The 21,135-nt window shown below is 40.3% G+C and overlaps 1 protein-coding gene across 1 annotated transcript in view; it reads right to left on the reverse strand.

The window, feature by feature from the left end:
- Positions 1 to 6,986: 6,986 nt before the first annotated feature.
- baiap3 (BAI1 associated protein 3) overlaps positions 6,987 to 21,135 on the reverse strand; it is a 46,183-nt gene continuing 32,034 nt past the window's right edge. The window contains exons 20-34 of the mRNA XM_074656039.1: positions 20,624 to 20,675; positions 20,341 to 20,492; positions 20,073 to 20,196; positions 19,087 to 19,227; positions 18,809 to 18,904; positions 18,321 to 18,536; positions 17,876 to 17,944; positions 17,677 to 17,756; positions 15,523 to 15,631; positions 14,939 to 15,010; positions 14,761 to 14,844; positions 14,307 to 14,427; positions 14,107 to 14,230; positions 13,280 to 13,485; positions 6,987 to 13,091 (exon numbers count right to left, since the gene is read on the reverse strand). Coding sequence (XP_074512140.1) covers positions 12,988 to 13,091; positions 13,280 to 13,485; positions 14,107 to 14,230; positions 14,307 to 14,427; positions 14,761 to 14,844; positions 14,939 to 15,010; positions 15,523 to 15,631; positions 17,677 to 17,756; positions 17,876 to 17,944; positions 18,321 to 18,536; positions 18,809 to 18,904; positions 19,087 to 19,227; positions 20,073 to 20,196; positions 20,341 to 20,492; positions 20,624 to 20,675 — 1,750 coding nt within the window. The 3' untranslated portion in view covers positions 6,987 to 12,987. The remainder of the gene's footprint in view (positions 13,092 to 13,279; positions 13,486 to 14,106; positions 14,231 to 14,306; positions 14,428 to 14,760; positions 14,845 to 14,938; positions 15,011 to 15,522; positions 15,632 to 17,676; positions 17,757 to 17,875; positions 17,945 to 18,320; positions 18,537 to 18,808; positions 18,905 to 19,086; positions 19,228 to 20,072; positions 20,197 to 20,340; positions 20,493 to 20,623; positions 20,676 to 21,135) is intronic.

The raw sequence follows: 21,135 nt of genomic DNA on the forward strand, positions 1-21,135 counted from the left end.
ATGCGAAGATGTGAATTTGCTTTGCAACTGGAAGCGAACGTGTTTGCGCCCATTCGCTCACATACAATGGAAGTGAACGGGAGGTGAATGTTAATTTTGTGCATGTGTGACCGTGATATAATGATGTGCAAATTAATCGCACGAAAAAAAAACGCGGGTAGTGCATAACGGCCTTTAATCTCAAACTTTCAAGGACAGTCATTAACAATTTTACAGCTCCTGCTTGGATCAAATGTTGCCTGTTTCACATTTAATTTTAGTGACAACTTTCTGTTTGCGTGAGGAAATTTTGCATGTAAAACATCTGTCAATTAGGCCTACTTGGGCTGCACACTTGACAGCAATGCAGGGGTTGCAGGTGGACAAGTCAACACCAGAACCTTCCCAAGCTATGGAAGATAAAAAGTTGGGCATAATTCCCATGGCCGGAGCGACCCACTTTGAGCTTCACAACTATTCTTAAGAAACCTATGGGTGACGTCACGGAGACTATACGTCCATATTTCATACAGTCTATGGGAACACTTCGTCTCCCTTCACACACATAAAACAAACCACCAAAAGAAAATAAAGTTTGAAGGTGCACACACACACACAGAATACCAGGAGAGCTGATGAATGACGTCTAATTCCCTCTTCCAATCCTGTAATCACTGTAAACACATCCATACAAAGAGAGTTTCCAATGTAGGGAGTCTCACTACTAAGGAAGTATATAAGTGGTTCGTGCTGTTGCAGAAATAGCCGGGGATGGATGTGCGTGTTTGGGACCAACCGAGGGAACCACAGTTCGTGTGCTAGCCCAACTGAGTGGATAAACAGAGGATTCATGAGGACATGCCTTGCCACAATAATGACTTCTTCACAGAGCCCTCTGTGAAGAAAGAAAACAGTTCTGCTTTCATTTAAATCCCAAAATGAACATCCTTCTCAGACATCAAACTATGGTGTTGGCTAGCATCCACTGAGTGCTCCAGTCTCTACTTTTCACGCTCTGTTTTTGTAGAACCTCCCTCTCTGCGATGACTCAGCCGTCTACCAACAAGAGAGTGAATTCACAAACAGGTCTTGTCTTGGAGAGCTAAAAATGACAAAGTGATCAGTGGTTTTAAGAGGATTCAAAGAACCTCCTCTGGGCTGTTGACGAGTATATCAGAGGCCGTAAGGAAATCCGATGCTGTTCATGTGATAACTTATGGATCATAAGTCTGTAAAGCGCATACTGTTCTATATATATACCGAAGCATTGCTGTACATAATCTTCTTTGTACGAGGTGCCCTGAGGATATTTGAACAAGAACATGCACAGAAAGTTGGAGTTAGTAAGGCTGGGAGGTGCACCAGCAGGGGAGAAGCTAAACAGGGGGGTGTCTGCTTGATTTGTTTGTTCATGAGGCATGAGGAAGATGTTCATCACTACTGCAGTTTCCAAGGGCTATTTGATATAATGTAACTGTGTACTGAGAAAACATAAAAGGAACAAAAAGAGTTGTGTTTAATGGTGGGCTTATACTGTCACCATGCAGCGATGTTTAATTAGATTACGCTGCAACAAGCAAAAGATGCTTAAACACTCTGTTGTGCTGAGGGACTGCGGGTAATCCTTTGTGGGTCATTATGAGCGAATTCACATTACACACATTACAATCATTATGTTGTTGATATAAAAATATTGATTTGAGTAGCTTTAACAGTCTTGGTGGTGCCAGCATCTACTGGACCTTAGAAGAACTGCATATGAAGGCTCAGTCAGTTCTCATACACCGTTCTATATACCTACGAAAAGTAATGTACTTTGTATATATTCCACAAAATCAATTAGAATATAATCCTAACACGTTCTCATCCCAATTTATCACAAACTGACGTTTTGTCACGCCCCCTTGGCGTCACTTTAGGAATAGCCAACAAAACCAGTAAGTTAGGTTTAGGAAAAACGACATGGTTGGGCTTAAAAACAACTACGTTTGTAAAGTGAAAATGAAACTGAACATTGTGAACACGGGACACGAACGAACAGCTGATTGTAACGTAAAGTGATACTTAACACACGGGAGCGGCCTTCAGGATGAAAGCCTTGTGTTTGTTAGACCCATCCACCTCCCTTCCCACTTGCTTATGTGTCTTTTCGCTCTATAAAATACGTCACCACACTTCCAGTACTCTTTCTCTGAGCGTTTACTGCTGCCACAGATAGGTTTACATTGTAGTTAATGGAAAGCTGGCTGCGTCTCATACCGACGCTAAAGGGTGCCTTGTGCGGCGATAACACTTTGATGGCCGTGCAAAGCCTCTGTATTTGACGCCCTGGGAATGAGAACGCGCTGGTAATTCACATAATCGGGAACCAAGAAGTATAGAGAGCGACAAATGCTGTGTAGGGAGGAGGCCAGGGTGAATGAAGACATAGGACTTTCGCCCAGGAGACCAGAATCCAACATTGATTTATTTGTCGAATAACTTCCATTCTTAAGTAACGCCACTTCCCTAGTTATTTTAACCCAAACCACGATCTTTTCCTAAAACTAACCAAACAGTTCTGTTGCCTAAACCTAATCTCTATAAACCTCAAGTTGCTGATAAGACTGTAAAAAATGAGCAGCGCACGGAAAAGGAAGTCTTGGCCTGGATATCCACTGGTTACACTGGAACCCCAGAAATATTGACCCCAGAGGCTTATCTGTCGTCAAACTGATAGACAGTGGTTTCTGAGATTGGCCTAAACCTAACTAAGTTGTTTCCTGTGGAGACTGAAGTTTATTTTGAAAAGACTGTATGCATGTAAGGAGCGGAAATGGACATGTGTTGCTGGACATTCATAGGAAAACACACAAAAAATTAGGAATAACTTTTCTTAAGATATACGAACCGTTGCATGAGGATACATTGGAAGGCTAACCATCAACTTTTCGTATTGGCTTCACCAGTCAGCCATGGTTTGAGGCCACTTTTCACCCTTTTTCCTGCAGGCACTAAACCCTCAGAGACTTTAACTAACGTCAGCTGAGAGTCATTTCTGTGGTCACTAAAGTTAAGATCATATATGAATGTTTGTTATTCAATCTAAGTATATTAGATTATTGTTATTAGTGTTGTTGACTCAAGTCATTTGAAAACATTTAGAAATGTCTATTATTGGAGACAGAACTACACACAGTGATTGCTACCGAGCTGTCAGCATGTAAGTCTAAATCTTGTTCTTGCCAACTCTTTAACAGGGGTCTGGATTTCCCCCTTTTTTAATGCAACTATGCTATGAATTGTGGGTAATTCTGTGAAGCTGTTGGGTTGTAGGAAGGAGCCCTCAAGCACTTACTGGTTTTTACAGTGGGGTAAACCTAATCAGAGCATGTCAAAGCCTGCGTGTCCATGGAGTGGGATTGGACCGCTCGCTCAGACAACACTGCTCTGTGTGAAGCTGATTCTGGGACGGGTTCTGGTAAAAGGCTCAGTGGAGTCTCTGGCTTTGGCCCAAGCACTGTCCCAATTGCATTCCTCAGGGGCAAGCTGTCCAGTATTATCTCTTCTCACTCCGATAGAGGCCCCTGAAGCCACAAAGGACTTGCTGTGTTGGCCTCTCCTCACCCTAGCCTCATCACGTTTGCTTTAGAGGAGAGGCCGACTTCACAAGTGCCTCATTATGCTGACACCACAGCAAAGGATGCACCTGCAGACAACAGGTGTTTATGCCCTTAGTCTGCAAGGAACCTTGCTTTATTTCTAAAGGAAACCTCTCAGACCTTGGCAGGAGCAGACTATTTATTATGTGGTCTGATGTAATCACATCTCACTTGAAATTCCAAAGGAGGAAATTTCTGTTGAAGTGCATCAGACATATTCATTCCTTCCATTCTTTGAACTTCTACTTGAAATAACTTCATGCGAGCAAGCACACGCAAGTACGCAAGCACATACTGTACACATGATAGCTTGGTTTGGTTGAATTAATCGCTTGGCAAATGGATCAGAGGGGGAGTGTCATGACTAAACCTGTGGAGTCAGTCTTCAAAGGGAAGCCACGCGGCGCCACGTCAGGGAATCTGCAGGTGTGTAATCTAAAATCTTTGATGGAAAAAAAAGTGGAGCGTCTGTGTGGGGGCTCCAGGTTGAGCTGGGAGGGTACAAGGGGAGGCTCTGCAGTGTAACATTTCTGTGGGGAGGATTAGGGTTGTTTGAGGTGGAGATAAGACACCACGGGATCACAGCGCTGTTAAATGTATCTGCCAGAGCCAGCAGAGGAGCAGCAGCAATGCACAGACTCTGCCAACATTCCTGGAGATCAACACCAGCTGAAGGCTCCCACCTCTCTCCCCCGGCTTCCAGGACGGAGAGAGCACCTGATAAGGGAGGCTCACTGTATAACCTCTCACACCACTAAACCATGTAGAAAGTAGCAAAACTCCCAAAATAAAAGCTGCTTTTTTTGTTGCATATTTGAAAAATAATTAAAAAAAAGGACCTTAAAGTGCATTAATGCATTTTGTCCAAATGGCAAGATTAGTCATAATTGATTAGTGGTAATTCTACATAAATGAGGGATTTTAGTGCGGCCGTCTGTGTCTATTGTGGTGGTTTTATTAACCAGAAATTTCAACAAAATAGAGGAGAAGAGCAAAAGTCATGGGAATATTAATAAGCTGAAAAAATAACATGGAAAAGCACAACCTCACAGCAAGCTGCTACCAACAACAAGTCTCCCACAGTCAATGCCTGAGTGGCTTTATATACAGCTCCTGGTCCGAACCCTGATTGGGCTCAACCACTGCCTGGGGGTTACCTAATTGGACTGTGCTACTGCACAGGGGTGAGGTAAACCAGTGATGGAAATTCCCACTGAAACCTGATCCTAACAGGAACACAGCAAACATTTAAACAAAATTTAAAGGTGATGAACAATTAATACACTCTTCTAGCCATCAGTGTCTGGCAACACACAAGATGAGGAAGACACTACTGGACCCTCAACTTCCTCTTCAGCCCAGATTGCCAGTGACCACAATAACACGAGTAAGAAAAAGGGAAAAGGATAAATTAATTCAATTATGTGGCTCTTCTACTTTCCAAATGTTATCGGACCAAAGTGATCAAATTCTCATAGTCAAACAAGTCATTTCATGGGGTTGTGAGGCTCAAAACTATTTCATCCACCGTTTTACAGCCGCTATGCTCCAGTTTTTGTATAGTGTTAGGGGAGGGGTTATGCGTCGGATGGCCCCAGTGCGTCATCGAGCCATGATATCAGGTCTGCCCAAAAACCCCACATTTAAGAACTACATAGTTCACAGTCTTTTCACGTATTCAGCGATTATTTTCTAACATGTATAATGTGTTAGAAACAAATCTCTGATTTGACTTTACCTGGATTTGTAGTAAAAGTCTTCATATTACGATCCCACCCCTTTCCTATATCCCATTTTACACAGTTAAAAAAGGGGCCTTATTTTCTATGTCTCTGTTCTATGATCGTCAGCTCGTTGTTTTCTGTCATTGTTGATATTTGTCTGTTTACATATATGTGTCCATGTCTACTCTTGAACGTTTTTTTGTCGTTGTTGTTGTCTGTCATTTGTTTATATGTCGTTTAGGTGGCCAGCTTATTCGCCCCTGCTTTTTTATAAATTTTTTGAAGTAATATGGTTTGACTAAGATTATGATTATTATTAGTATTATCTGTTTTATTTTCCTTCATTGGCTATTTATCTGGAAACGAATGAAAACAAAGTAAATTTAGTCCTCCGAAGAGGACGGGTGGTGGCGGGCCCAATGAAAAAAAAAGTATTAGCATCAAGATGTACTTAAAGTACCAAAATTAAAAGTTCTCATTATGCATAATGACCCATTTTAGTACAATGTATATTATATTATTGGATCAGAATTATTGATGCAATAAGGCGTTCATCACTTTAATTTCGCAGATGGTAACAATGGGGCTGATTTTGCTCTTGAATTCCCCCCCAGGGATCAATATAGTCTCATCTTAACCTATAATAATACATAATCATTTATTTGTTGATTATAGGTTATGTTTTATATAATTAAATACTCAAGAAAAGTAGGCTACAAGTACCTCAAAAGTATACTTAAGTACAGTACTTGAGTCTCTTTCTACCACTGCAAATAATGTCTAAAATCATAGAGATCATCTCCATGATGGAGGAGGATGATCATGAGCTTTAAGAGGCTATCTGGGGATGATTTGCAGTGACTGAATGGTAGTAATGTTGTAACAAATGAGAGGAGTCAAGCTCAAGAAAAGATTTGTAAAATTACGAGGACATCTAGTGGTTAAAATCAGAAGTCCCAACATGAAAATGTCTCTTGATCTTCTCTCTCAGTCACATGTGTTTTATCTGACACACACTGAGTGCAGCTTGTACTTTACTATCCAGAATAGATGAGAGGGAACCAGTGAGAGGATTATTATCCTACATGAGGCTCCCAGCTGCACAGACACATCACAGAGCTGCTATGTAGTGTGTGCAGGAGCTGACTAGAGGGCATGATGTCTGCATTAGATGATCAAGTCCTCTCCACACCTGAGCCACAACACAATTCAATACCCTTTTCAAATTAAAATGGATCGACTAGCATTCAGTAGAATAGAAGCGCTCAGTCACTCATGTCCTCCAGCGATGAGGAATCCTCGTCTAATCTACTATCATAGCAGCTCTTTGAGAAACGTGGACAGTAACATGATTGTGTCAGGGTGAGTCCTCTGGCCCTCTGATCTCTGGACATAATAAACACTGTTTCTCACTATTTGTATGTGGTCTTTCTCTGGGCTTGCTGTGTTTGATCTTCAGGTCGCTGCTGCAGAGGGGAGCTATATTAAAGGTCGAGGAGAGACGGAGAGACAGCACTGATGATGAGGATGATGACATTGTAGGAAAGATGAAGTGTAGAGAAATAGGTCAGTGGCATTTCTTAACACGAAAACCAAGAAACGGCGCTATTATTCAAATATCAATATATTCAAATGCTCCAAGTTCAAATTTAAATACAATCTTTATTCAAGGTCATAGACATCTCCCAAAGGTATAATCCAGTAAACAGCAACACAGGCATGTACAATTCAAGGACAAATAATTCACTTTTTACGATAACAAGTTGAAGGTGTTTTGCTTCTTGAACATACGTTTCACCAGCTGTTGCCTTTAAATGTGGACGGCAGACGACAAACCAAATACTCAATAAATATATCTATATCAGTACCTTAAATAAAATATATGTCCATGTCAACACTGACGGTCATGAAACTAAATTGTGATGATATTCTGTTAATTCACAGTCTGATATCCTTTGCCTTTTTTCCATTATGGCCAGCAAAACTAGTCTTTTATGAAATGCATTTTGTAGGGAATGAATACTATGATAATACAACTGACTCACTGAACATTTGAAGGCTAAAATACTGTCTTTGAATTTTTGAAAATCACAAGAATAAATCAATTTACTCAACTAATACTGAGGGCAACATATGGACGTCTACAATACTGTGACTGAGCATAAACAATGGTATTGAATGTGACACTGAGCTTTCCTCACAAAGAATCTGGAAAAAGATTTTCCAATTAAAGAGGACATATCATGAAAAACTCACTTTTTCAGTGCTTGTGCTCATACATTTAGGTATCTGGAGACCATACCAACCCACACACTGTGGAATAAGACAACCCAGTCACTTTTTTGTGGGCTGCCTACATCAAAAAATATGTGATTCAACAAACCATTCAGAATAAGCTCCCCTTCCTATGTCACATGCCAGCCCAGTCGCACAGCAGTTAGCAGTGAAATAGCCATGAAATTGAATGTATTGATTTAGACATGAATTTCCCTTTTCTTTTGTGATGATCAGCATGAAATCAGTTTGTACGTAATTCACGTAATAGTGAACTGGTAAGTATGAAGAACGCCATGTAGGGAAGGGGTCAGGGTGGATGGATGGGTCAAAAAACAAACAGGACGTTCACTCAGGAGACAGCTGTTCATGTCCTGTGTGAAAGTCAAAGTTGGTTTATTTGTCACGTAACTTCTGTACTTAAGTTGCAGCACTTCTGGTGTTATTTATACCCAAACCACGATCTTTTCCTAAAGCAAACTATGTAGTTTGTTGCCTAAACCTAACCAAGTCGATGTATCCCTAAACCTAACTAAGTAGTTTTATTTTGAAAAGACTGCACATCTGTCTGGGGATCCCTCCTCTGTTGCTCTTCCTGAGGTTTCTTAAAAAAAAAAATTTTTTGGGGGGGTGGGGAGGGGGTGTTTTTCCTTATCCGATGAGAGGGTTGAACTGTAAAGGACAGAGGGTGTCGTATCCTGTACAGATTGTAAATTGACTTGACATGACTGGAGTGGAAATGGACACGTGCGTCACTTGCTGCTGGACATTCGTAGGAAAACGCACGAAAAATACATTGTTGAAAGTCGTGCTGAGCGTCACTAAAAAAAATGGAAATTCATGTCTAGACGTACGACACGAATCAAATAGATTCAATTTTGTGACCGCACGACTGCAGGTTCATTAGAATATATCACCCACAGCTTGAGAACGACCTTTGCAAAGGTGCATCATATTTTTCTCGCAAGTCGATCAGAGCAGACTGGGCTTTTTGGGATTGGATCTTAAAGAGACAGGCGCTAAAATGGAGTGTTCCAGACAGAGGGCGAATACAGGTATATTCAGACAATATGAGAAAAATGATGTCTTTTTTGAACATTAAAACATGTAAAGATGTTCTGGTAGAAACACAAAATACAGGTATGAACCTGGAAATGAGCATGATATGTCCCCTTTAAAATCTCATTGATCTTCCAATGCTGTTAGAAAGATGTAAATTACCTCTGAACGGTTTATTATGACCCTAGTATAAATTTTATCATATAATATTAGCTTTATTTTGCTATACAATGGTTTAGACTCAAAGTGAGGTTGGATTTATTTGTGTAAACATCTGGCCAGAATATCTGGTTTTAAAATAATGCAGGGAAAATAACTATTAATATTTAAATATCATACTGACGTCCTTCTGTCTTTGTTTAGGATAACCTACAGTATGTTGTTAACAAAAGATGGCAGGTTATATTAATATACTAACAATGAAAGAGTTCAATTGCTAACACAAATTATGCGTGTGATATCTTAAAAATCAAAATCAAACATAAAGGCAAGTGCTGTTCAGACGGACTGGAGGGGTTCCTCGCTCTGAACAGTCCCTGTTACGCAGCACACTCTCCAGGCATAGATATGTTTTTTTGCGTGCTTCATCCTCACAACTCCACAGAGTAACGACAAAGCACTACACAAGCAGCTACTGTTAAGTTACATCACTAACAAAATGCTGTCGGTGTGAAAATTCCGGTGCTCGGCACTTTGCTACAGTGTTTTTCAGTGTTTCTTCACAACACGTATTACTACTTTGTGATCCTGTTGTCTTGTCAAGGTACAATAAAAGTGCCACATTTAAACTGGCAACATTCATTAACAACTCCTAAAAGGTCTGATGTGTATACTACTAAAATCTTTTTTTTAACATGCAAACAGAAACATCATAATACCCGTTTGTTGGGTGTTTTTGAGTGGGGCATAGGGGAGTGAACCTATAGCCTGCATTGTTCCAAATGCCCAGAACTGCCTTGTCTTATTATCTGTTTACCAGTTGTAAACTTTAAGCTACATTTGTGACAGTAAAGGCCAGTTTCCTGGACAGGTATTAAGCCTATATTATATCATAAATATACTACAAATTCATTTCAAAACTCAGTCTAGTATTCAATTTCCTGAAGGAATATTAAAGTTCTTCCAGGACTAAAGGTGCTTAAATTAAACCTCTAGTTTGGAAGGTCAGATTCATTTTCAGTAAGTAGAGACACATAAAAATGTGGACTCATAAATTCTTCTCATGCTTCCATTGTTTTGTTTGGATTTTTTTGGTCTCGATTCCACTATATCATGGGAGTTTTGTAACCAGTTTCAGCTCTCACGAGCGCCTTCAGTCCAACAGATGATTTATATTAACCTGGTTTGATGACAGCTGAGTGCACTCTCACCAGAGGACCAACGCAGCTGACTGAAATGAAGCTCACTAGTCCACGACTTTGTATTCAAAAAGTCAAATTGTTGGTTTTCACTTTTTAAGATTAATCTAGATTTAAACCTAATCCAGGTCTAATTTAAACCCTGTCCAGGAAACTGGACCTTTAGACTTGCTACGATAATATTAGCTTGCTAGGTCACCGCTACTAGAGTAAAATCTAGGCTACTCCATTAATTAGCTGATATCAGAATTTGTGCTTTTTTTTTAGTTGTTTAGTAAACTTTCAATTGCATAACAATTTCATATTTTCCATAAAATGTTTCCAGGTTATAGTCTGATCCTTATTTTTATATTAGCATCCTAACCTTTCAGTCACAGAGGACATATAGCTTTGGAGGACTGGCGAGAGCTCGGTGTTGAATTATAGCTGTCAGACCGGCGAGAGCGGCTGCACCCCTGAAGTGTAATTATGCCACTGCACAGGTTCATTATGCGTTTCCTTTTCTCTTTACCTCGAGAGATTAAGTCCCTCTCAGATTCAAACTCACATCCTGGTCCCTTTATCTGTCTGTGATGAGCCTGCATCGATTTAAAGTTTGGATGACAAAAGGCTTATTTAATGGCTGTTTCCACAACTTTCAGAACGCTACATGAGCTCATTAGCTGCAATTAGCTGCCATCTGGCCACATGCAGTGCAAACACACTGTGTTATCTTTGGGGACGTCACGTCAAGGGTGTATTTTCTCCCTTTCAATTATCAGGCGTCAGGGTCTCCTGGTGTATCCCCATAACCATGCCAGTATGAACGGTTCTGAATATAGCTTCTGCTCCCCGAGGAGGAGACTCAAGGCATGAAAGTGGCTCATAATTTCACAAATGAATCATCAAATTGATCTCCAGAAGTAACCATTTATAAAGGTCCCACCCCTTTCTATCCAACTATAAAGCAAGGAATCTCTGTCTGTCTGTCATCCGATCGACTTCACATTTGGCAGGTATGTTGATGGGGACCCCGTGGAGTGCTTTGTTGAATTTGGTGCAATTTGGACACGCGACACATTTCGATATTAATACATTTCGAATAAACAAGCAAACTCTTATTCACATCCCTGGAGTCCATGAGCGATGAGCTGTTTTCGAGAGCGCTGCAATCAGCCCTCTCCAAACGGACATGTGCTCCCAATGGACACGAGCCCCCGTCAACGCTGCAAGCAGGAATACCGGGAGGCTACCGGTAGCCAACCTATAGCCCCGTTCTGAATGGACACATGCTCTGAATGGCCATGCCACGAACGGGCACTGCACTAGTGTAACTATGAAAGCAAGGAATAGGAGTTTTGTCTGCAAATAAAACTAAATTTCAGTATTTTTTATAACGGAACAATTCCGGGCCTAATACTGACCCCTGGGGGACTCCACAAGTAATATCATCTCTTACATGCTTGGTTACACGCTAACCAATTTAACATTATTCAACTGTTTAAAACAAGTCGGGTAGAAAGCAACGCTATGTAATGTCATCCAACCTGCATGTGCTACCATGTGATGGGACTCGTCCATAAACTACCATTCGAACGTTAATATAATCCTGAACAAAACATGGCCCTTTCAGATGGCAATGATATCCATTTTGGGGAGTTCTGATAGATAACCTTTAGTCTCAGTAAAGGAAAATAGGAGAATGTTGAAATAATTTTCCAGGACAACACAGGGCTTTCCAGGATATTTGACTTGTTCCTCTCATTTTCCATGTGTTTTCAATGCCTTGAACTATTTTGCAGGTTTTCCAGGACGTGTGGGAACCCTGAATTACTAGTTTCTTCTTCAATTAGTGCCAAAGATGTGTATCTGTTTGTACTAAATCCGCGATGACACCCAAACATGCTTGTTATCTCACGGTGCTCCTGCGATGCTGGTTTAGTAGCTCATTAACTGTGAAGTCGACAACACAGATTCAGATTGAATAAAGCTGAACAAAAGTCAGTTCTCTAAATGAGCCTCTTCATTGTTCAGCACATTTTCCTCTTTTACATTACGGCAGATTAATTTGTTTCTGTCAGCGTGCTGACTTTGTACAACTTTAAATTGTACCAGTCACATAAATTTCTGCAGAGATGTTGACTCACTGTTGTCTGACGGCAAAAAGGGGAACTGAGTTAAAAGAATTGGTTCTCCCTTCACAAGGTTTTTGGCCTCTTCAATGACCCATCGTGAGCTTTGTGAAGAGCAATCTGAAAAGTGGAATGATCCCGAGCTGTGGCGTGTGCCTCAGGGGAGTGTTAGGCCTCCCTGCTGCTGAGCTGTCTGACTGGCCTTAAAACACCAAGTCTCAGAAAGTGCAATCTCCCAAAGCTATATGTGTCTTCATTATTCCCTTCATGACATTTTTTATTCATAGCTGTTTGGTAGTAAGCCACTTTATGATCAGGAAAATCTATGTGGGTTCAAGCTTTCACGTCCTAAATTGCCTTTCATGCAATTTATCTCCGATCACCAAGAATGAAAAGTCTCGACACCTGTTAAACTCCCCTGCAACTAATGAACATATCTGAGGTATAGATTTAGACTTTGACTCAATACTATTGGATACATAAGCTACTTCCACAAAATAGTTCTGAAATCTATCATATCAAAGATCATACAACAAAGATAACAATTACTTCATTACAAAAAATATAGACTAGTAACATTTAGGATCAACTATCCATTGAATTCTAAAATATAGTTTAACTGAGACAGTATAGGGTTGCACAGTGACAGGATGTTCATCTCCCAGTTAGAAAACAGCGATAAGCTTCACTGTTTTCCTTTTTTTTCTTTTCGTTTTGGCATAATTACTGAACAAACAATAACATTGGAAAAATTTTAAATATTGTAAACATCGTACCAGTACAAAAGCACATGTCGCAAGACGTGGTCAGAAAACACCAACACAGGCAGCGTTGACAGCTTTTACTCCTCCTCCATTGACTTCTCAATCTCCTTCAGCCTGCGGACAAACTCCTGAGCCTCCTTGTCTCCGATGCGAGCGTCCAGCATCCTCATGATTGGCTTTTCTGGAGGGGAGAGCAAACAGATGAGAGTAGTTCCGACACCTGACACAAATATCTCTGGACTGAATGGCTTTTCATGTTGTATCAGAGAAGTAATTGGAAACCCAGGCCTACACCCTCTGGTCTCCCAAGAAGCCAATATCATGTTTGTGTAAAACAAAGAACTTGATACAGCCTGGAGCTTTATGTACCACTGGGTTTACTGCGAGACAGGTGGATAATGACAGGCTGGACGCTCTTGCCGGCAGCTGAGGCGTTCGGTCTCCCTGGCCAGCAGAAGTCGCTGAGAGGAGCCACGGCTTCACCGGCGAAGTCGTTGGTGGAGAGCCAGTCATAGTCCATCACAGTGAAGGTCAAACAGGCAAACCTGTGTCTGTACTGTTCCGGACTGACGTGGCTGGAAGACACAGCAACAAATCAGGCTATTCATAATTATAATTATAATTATGTATTTATTGTTTCGTTTTTTTCAATATAATTTTAGTATTTGTAATTATTATTATTAGTTAATTTTTTTTTATTAATTTTACTTTTTATATATATATAATACTTATTTTTATATATTATTTTATTTTATTATTATATTATTTATTATTTTATTTTATTATTTTTTAATGAAGGTTTTGTTTTGAGTTATGCCATTGTTTGTTAAAACTTTCCAATGCATATCTTTAAAATCTCAAATTAAATTTGATCATAAAAAAGAACAACTCAGGCTATTTATTATTATTTAAATTAATTATTATTATTATTATGTGTTTGTTTTATTTTTTATATATTATTAGTATTTGTAATTATTATTATTTTTTTATTTGTTTTTTTGATATATTATAATTTTTTCTACTTATTTATTTTCCAATTAGGCTTTTTTCAAGGTTTTGTTTTAAATTATAAATTTTTTTGTTAAAAATGTCCAAAGCATATCTTTAAAATCAACAAAATTTTATCAGAGAAAAGGAACAAATCAAGCTGCAATCTGGCACAAATAGGAAGAGGAAGAGAGGGAAACAGTACTCACAAGGAAAAGAGTTCGTCGAATACTGGGTGCAGGGTCTTCAGTTTCACTTGTGTGCGTTGACTCTTTGCCATTGGGAACAGGTGGTGAGGACACAGCTCCACTATGACAAACGGGTCACTCAGACCTGAGGTGGACCAGAACAAGTGAGTGAAAACTCAACTTTAAAACCACAAACTAGTATTTTACGGTGACACTTTTACCGTTAGCATCCAGTGCGATGATATCTGCAGCGTGCAGAATCTCCACCGTCAGTCTCTGCTCTGGAGCATCGTAGTAGCACTTCACACTGATCCGACCATAACGAGTATGTTTGAGTGTTTTCTGAAACAAGTTTATTTTTTTTTTACCACAGAGGATTATTATAATCAACATGTAAAGGTGCAGTAAGATTGAAATTATGTTATAATATGATTTAACTCTTTTTGAGTTTCCCCCCAGCAGAAACGAGGTGAAGGAATTATTCATGTATCTAAGCCTACGTGCTGCATAACCTGACAGCATCTTGTTTTTCAAGAGTCCGGGTGAAGGCAGATTTTCAATCAGAGGTAAAACAACAAGAGAGACAGAGACAGAGGGCTGTGCTGTCCAATCAATATGTCCCTGTGCACCTGAGGGCTAAAAATGAAACTGCCAGTCTGGTAAGTGGAAACACACCTGTAGGGAAATCTTCTCCAGATAGTACTGTTCAATCAGCTCAAAGGAGGAGCATTTATTCAGCTTTAGCTCCTCATCCAGGACCTAAAGCAGCCCGGGCAGAAAAGGGAAAAGATAAATAACACCTTTAGGTAGGAGGATATAAATCGTGAAAGCAAAAAACTGCAAGAAGTCCTACCTTGTAGTCTCCACTTTTCATGTCTTCCACGGAAAGACCCTCTCCCTTGGCATGCAAGAACTGCAACAGGGTCTAAAGCATTAAAGTAAAAAGATATATATATATAACTCTGTCATCACATTCATTTTCATATAATGAAGTCCCCGCATAGAGAGACATGTTGTTCACACAAACAGCATGAAACCTCGTTGACAGGCAAACACGATACGCGTCTGCCAAAAACTCGAAACTCAGCCCTGTCGTGTAGCATGCCACAACTTTTCATGCAAATCTGTCACGTCCACTGCCAGCTGGTTAAATTGGCATTAGAATATACAATAGCTCCCACATCATTGTCATTCATGTGAGAACTCACTTTGGTGCTGAGCCACTACCCAGAGACTTCATAAATATCTAATATATGCTAATGATTGCACGACAGCAAGCATAGAGAGCTAATTAAAGGATGATGGTAACAGTAGTGATGATTATCTGTACAGAGTTGACACATGTCTTTTGTAAGCAGACTTCTCCTCTTAGTCAAACTATGCCGGACTGGAAACAGCTATAAGAGAGTATATTGGTGTGATAAAATGACCACTGACCTCCACTGTGTACTGGAAGCGGTTGTAGAACTCCACCTGAACGCCCCTGTTTTCTGCAACCGCGTCCAGGATCATCCGCAGGAGCAGCTCCCACATGCTTTGGAGAACTCTACGAGGCAGCAGACACAATGAGACGACCACACGTTTGTGTTTACCAGCTCCTCCAATAAGACCTTCAGCACCCCTCACTTAGCCTCATGTATGTTTTCACAGATAATGATAAGTTTTAACACAATACATGTCTGAGTGGTATTATTATTACGCCAAAGCTTAGAGTACACAATCGCAACGCTTAAGTGGTGCGCATTTCATGCTGCGTCATCAAATCATGCTTCGGTCTTAAAGCTGGGGAAGGCAGTTTATTTTTGGCATCACTGGGCAAAACCTCCATAATAACCTTTCAGCATATTGTTACTCAAGTGGTCTGAGTGGCTCTGTTTACAGGCTTTAGAAAATCTAGCCCCTGAGGAGAGATTTGAGCTGAACACAAATCATTTCAGAGTCTACAAAAGAAGATGCGCGTGCACGTCCCTTTCAGATGGTGAAAGGTTGATTCAACGGCAGAATATCCTGCAGGAGAAGTTGCTATTCAAGCATTGGCAACAACTGCTTACACTTCAAAGCGACCTCAAAAAATTGAAGACGGACTTATCAATAAAAGAGTCTGACAATATCGGTGAAGTGTTTCAGAGATGGAGAGAAAATGTTGCTAATAGTTTGGCCTTCTGCTCACGGCTGCGGCTAGAAGAAGGTTGAACTATTAACATTTTCTCTCCATCTCTCGAATAGTTTAGCCTTCTACGTTACGGTTAGGAGAAGAATAAACTATTGGCAACATTTTCTCTCCGTCTCTGAAATGCTATAGCCTCAAATCCCAGTATTTCATCTCAAAGGGCTTTACAGGTCCACAAGTTTATACAGAAAACAGGACGGTAGTTCCATTGAATTGCCGCTATATAACGGCATCAGGATCACAATCACGGTCGGGATTAGGGTGACCAGATGAGAATGGGTGAAATTCGGGATAGGGGAGGGCGTGGTCACGTGTGTGCAATCCAGTACATTACATTCAGTGTCAACTAACAGTAGTAATGATAATAGTAGTATTCTTTCCTGCAGACGTTTTGTTTGGATCTCGTAAGGCAGCAATGATCCATGGGTATTCCCTCCCCAATCCTCCCAGTAGCCTACTTGCAGTAACGTTTTGCTTTTCGGCTGAATGTTCAGCAGGTCCCGGGACAACGAGCTCCGTGTCAGCGATGGATGGTTACATTTCCCTCCGTAAATGTTTTAATTCAACAACGTCACTGTGCGTGACCACTTTGCGTCGCCACTATGCATAGTCGTTTTTCAATTCGCAGCACTACTGCACACGCCTAAAAAAAACTGCAAAAGCCATAATTCATGTAGGCTGCGGACATAACAGAAAATAATGTTTCACAACGATCAGTATTCAATGTTTTAACAAGGCTATAACTAATCAAAACTCTAGTTTAGTCTAATTTTTGGGACGAACAGGACAGGATTCGGGGCTGCTCGTAATTTGGGACTATCCCGATTTTTTTTTGGAATTTTTAATCACCCTGATAAGAGATGATGTTTGAAATGAATGACCAGTACTCATGCATGTTACTGAATAAAACGTGTGCATATGCCTGTGTTCGTCTGGTGGGAGGGGCTTGGGACAGAGAGCTGCAGGATGAGGGCTGTATTTTCAAATTCTTCAGAAAACTGCCAACCCTGGAGTACAGCTTGAATTACAATATACTTAAAGGTTATTATGGATTTTTTGTACATTGTTAATATATATATTTAAAAAAAAAAAAAAATACTACAACTGGGAGGTGCTGTAGTGGCTTTAATGGTTTGTTTGAAGACTTGCTGTATACTGTATGTACCTGCTTTAAATATTCTTGTATTACATGCTACATGTGTAGTGTATTCAGTCTTGTTTGTGTTTCATAATTAAATACTGAATGTTTCTTTAAACTCTTATCTTTAGCTGCACAGACACACCAGATCGAAATGAGCAATTAGGCCGAATGTGGCACAATTATAACTCAGAATAGTTGTTGAAATTAATTTCCCTTGTCAAACAGAACATCAATGAAGTCATATTAATAGCGAGGAGAGAGAGGAGGATAAAGTAATTACAGAGTCAGATTCTCCTTCACAAGGTTGTCAGTGAGGATGACCATGGTGTCTTGTAAGTACTTCATGAGAGGGGACACAGCCTGGAAGAATGTCACATTAACACACATTACACCGTTAGCACCACCACAGGTACAGGAGCTGCAGACACCACTGATACAAGAATGAATGCTGCATTAAGAGAACCACTACGAGGACTTACGTCGTCGTTGTTGATGGAGTCTGGAGACAGGCTGATGTGCTGGATGTACCTCCGCAGCTCAGGCAGCATCTGCACAGACATAGCCTCTCATTCACATGCATGCAGGTGTGTATGTATACAAGTATGTGCATAATGCAAATACAGATTGAAAAACACAATTTTTGCAAGAAGTTTACACATATGAAATGGTGCAGTGTATTTTTTTTCCATGCAAAAATGGCCAAATTGGATGCAAACTTCACAAAAACTGTATTTAGTGATGTACATGATGCACTTTTTCTCTAATATGTTGTGTTTTTTTGAAAATATTTCATTAAATCACTGCTTGTAGAAACCCTTTCTAGCAGAGTTACAAGGTTTTTACTGGCAGTGACACATTCCTATTATACTGTATGTGTACTATGTCTCATCCTATCAAGTAGTATTGATCTGCAGGTATTCATGCCTTGTCGGTGAGCAGCGTGATGAGACGTTTGGCCTCTCTCTGCAGGTCCAGGTCCATGTTGAACAGCTGCCCATTGAGAGCCTTGTAGACCTGCTCCTTCCCCTCCGCCCCACAGGACTCCTCCATGGCCTGCTCCACACCCGGCCAGTCCAGGTCACGCGGCAGGTGACCCAGGAAAACACGCACATGCTCCATGTTGTTCAGGGCGATGCAGAGCTAACAGAAAGCGAGGCGGAGCAGAAGAGGAGAAACAAGGGGTGGAGGTGGAGAAAAGAAAGAAGGAAAAAAAGCAGGAAGGCTACAGAGAAGTGGAGGGACGGGGTACGAGTGTAAATGATTGACGACGACAAGAGGCTTTCTTTTTTTTGTGTGTAAACATATCCGATCTCCTGCTGATGCCTTTGTGTTGCCACGGAGAACACTTGCTGACATTTACTTCCCACGTCATTGCGTGCCCTCCACCAGTTCTGTCTCGCTACAGGCGTTACCTGCACTGTGAAGCTCTTGTGGTCTCGGCCCAGCTGGTTCCTCTCAATTGTTCGTGTTATCATCTCCGAGTAGGACACAGCCTCGCTGCAGAAATTCTGTGGCAGATCAAATACCAGTCCTGTTATTAAATGAAATTCGCATTTTTCCTTTTTTGATTTTGACTGGTGAAATCTTTTATTAATCCTGTGTGTATGGATGTGAGTCTGCTCAGAGTCGTGTTGTTACGTGTGCAGGATGTGCGTAGACAGAGTGTGGCGACACTGGAAGCAGCACTCACGTCTGTCAAACGAGTGACAAAGATGAAGGCCCCCGCAGAGTCTGGCCAGGCCAGCTGGAGCCAGATCTCCCGTACCTGGCTGAAGCATGTTGTCACCTCCACGGCCGAGGTGCTGTGTTTGGCCTGCTGCACCGGCTCCAGCTGCTCACACAACACATAGAAACACAACAGGAAACATTCATAGTTTGTGAATACAACAGGGTGGCTTTATAATGACCATGTCATTTATTTGTTGTTCTTAAAAGTTCAGCTTTATTTCAACTCTCTATTTAGCATTTCTAAAGATAAGATAAGATAAGATAAGATAAGATAAGATAAGATAAGATAAGATAAGATAAGATAAGATAAGATAAGATAAGATAAGATAAGATAAGATAGACTGATTGAGTGGTTGGGGTATTTTTGCCAGATGAATATGAATTATGAAATGTTGCAATTGCACAGAATATTGAATATTGAAATTAATTAATTATTGAAATAAAAAGTTCATGAATGTTTCAGTTTAACATAGATGTTATCACATATATTATGATATGTCTGCAGTTTTAACCTGCCTGGGGATGATTTGTAAATGTGCATTAACTGTTAATAAATACTTTATGATATGCTGTGGAGTTGTTCTGAATAATTGATTACCAGTTTAATAAAAGTGACTAGTTAATAAATCCTGTACAATTGTTATAAGCCGATGAATAAATATATTTAACTGGCTATCTATATATTTCTGAAAAACAAACACACCAAAAAATCCATATTGAGATATCACAAAGCTTTTTATATTCTACCTACAAAGAATCTGTATGTGTGTATATGGTGGTTAATGAATGCATTAATAAACGCGTTATTAAACATTATGTAACCATAGTATGCAATTAATGAATATCTTTTATAGATATTATGTATTTATAAACAGTTAAACATCAAATAAAAAAGTGCTCTCATATTTGCTAACAACTACATTATAGTATATTTGAATGGCCTCTGACCTTGTCTGCGTCCACGGCTTTACGCATCCTGTCACAGGATCTGTCGTGAACGATCTGCAGCCACTTGTGAATGGAGGACTTGAACCAGTTATGAAAGCCTGTTAAGGCCAACATTTTAGCATCCCTGGCGGAGAAGAACACAAGTCTGTGTTAATAACTTCAAAGCAAAGGAAAAGGTTGAGCTCTCATCTCCTCGCTGACATTTCCAACAAATAACCAGCAGTCAGAGCCTTTATGAACTGTCATGAGAGTCGATCTGATAACCAACTTGAGAGGAAGAAACTCCCGAAAGCCTTTGAGGATTTTCAAGGACATGAAGAGCTCAAAGATGGTCTCTCCCATTGTCTGAGTCAGTTTGGAGCTCTCCTGCTCCAAGGTCCCACACACCCGCTCCATCGCCACGTTTACATCGTCGGCTACCTGGAGGAGGAAATAATGTGACCGTGTTCAAGTACCTGAGTCAAAGTCAGCGACAACAACACTGTGTGACTCACTAAAGGCTTTAAAAGACTTGTTTACAAAGTCTTTTCACATCATTTTCAATGCCATACCTGTTTCTCCAACTGCCTGTATGATATGCTGAAGAAATCTACTTTCACTGCACTGTGAGAACAAACAAAGGATAAAGTGGCTTCAGTCCAATAATAACTAATCCAAATCAATGTTTCTGTGCCAGGTAGCATAACATTTCTACACTGGCTGTGTTCGAAATCACACACTAACATACTATTCATACTAAGTATGATGAAAAATTGAGTATGTCGTGCTTTCAGACTGCATAGTATGTGGATTTTGTGTACGCAAGAAATGCCCGGATTTCTGAGTATGACACATGAGCTTACCGCACATATTCAACTGCCCCACAATGCATTGCGTCTGGGTGCCTTGAGACCAGACGTCAGTGATGAGAGGCTAAAAACTGATAATACGTCACTTTATTAATTTTAATTAGGGCTGTCAATGAATAAAAATATTTAATTGCAATTAATCAAATTTTGTATCTGTTCATAAATGTACCTTAAAGGCAGATTAGTCAAGTATTTAATACTCTTATCAACATGGG

This window comes from Sebastes fasciatus, chromosome 13 (assembly GCF_043250625.1).
Source record: "Sebastes fasciatus isolate fSebFas1 chromosome 13, fSebFas1.pri, whole genome shotgun sequence".
Classification (NCBI taxonomy): Eukaryota; Metazoa; Chordata; class Actinopteri; order Perciformes; family Sebastidae; genus Sebastes; species Sebastes fasciatus.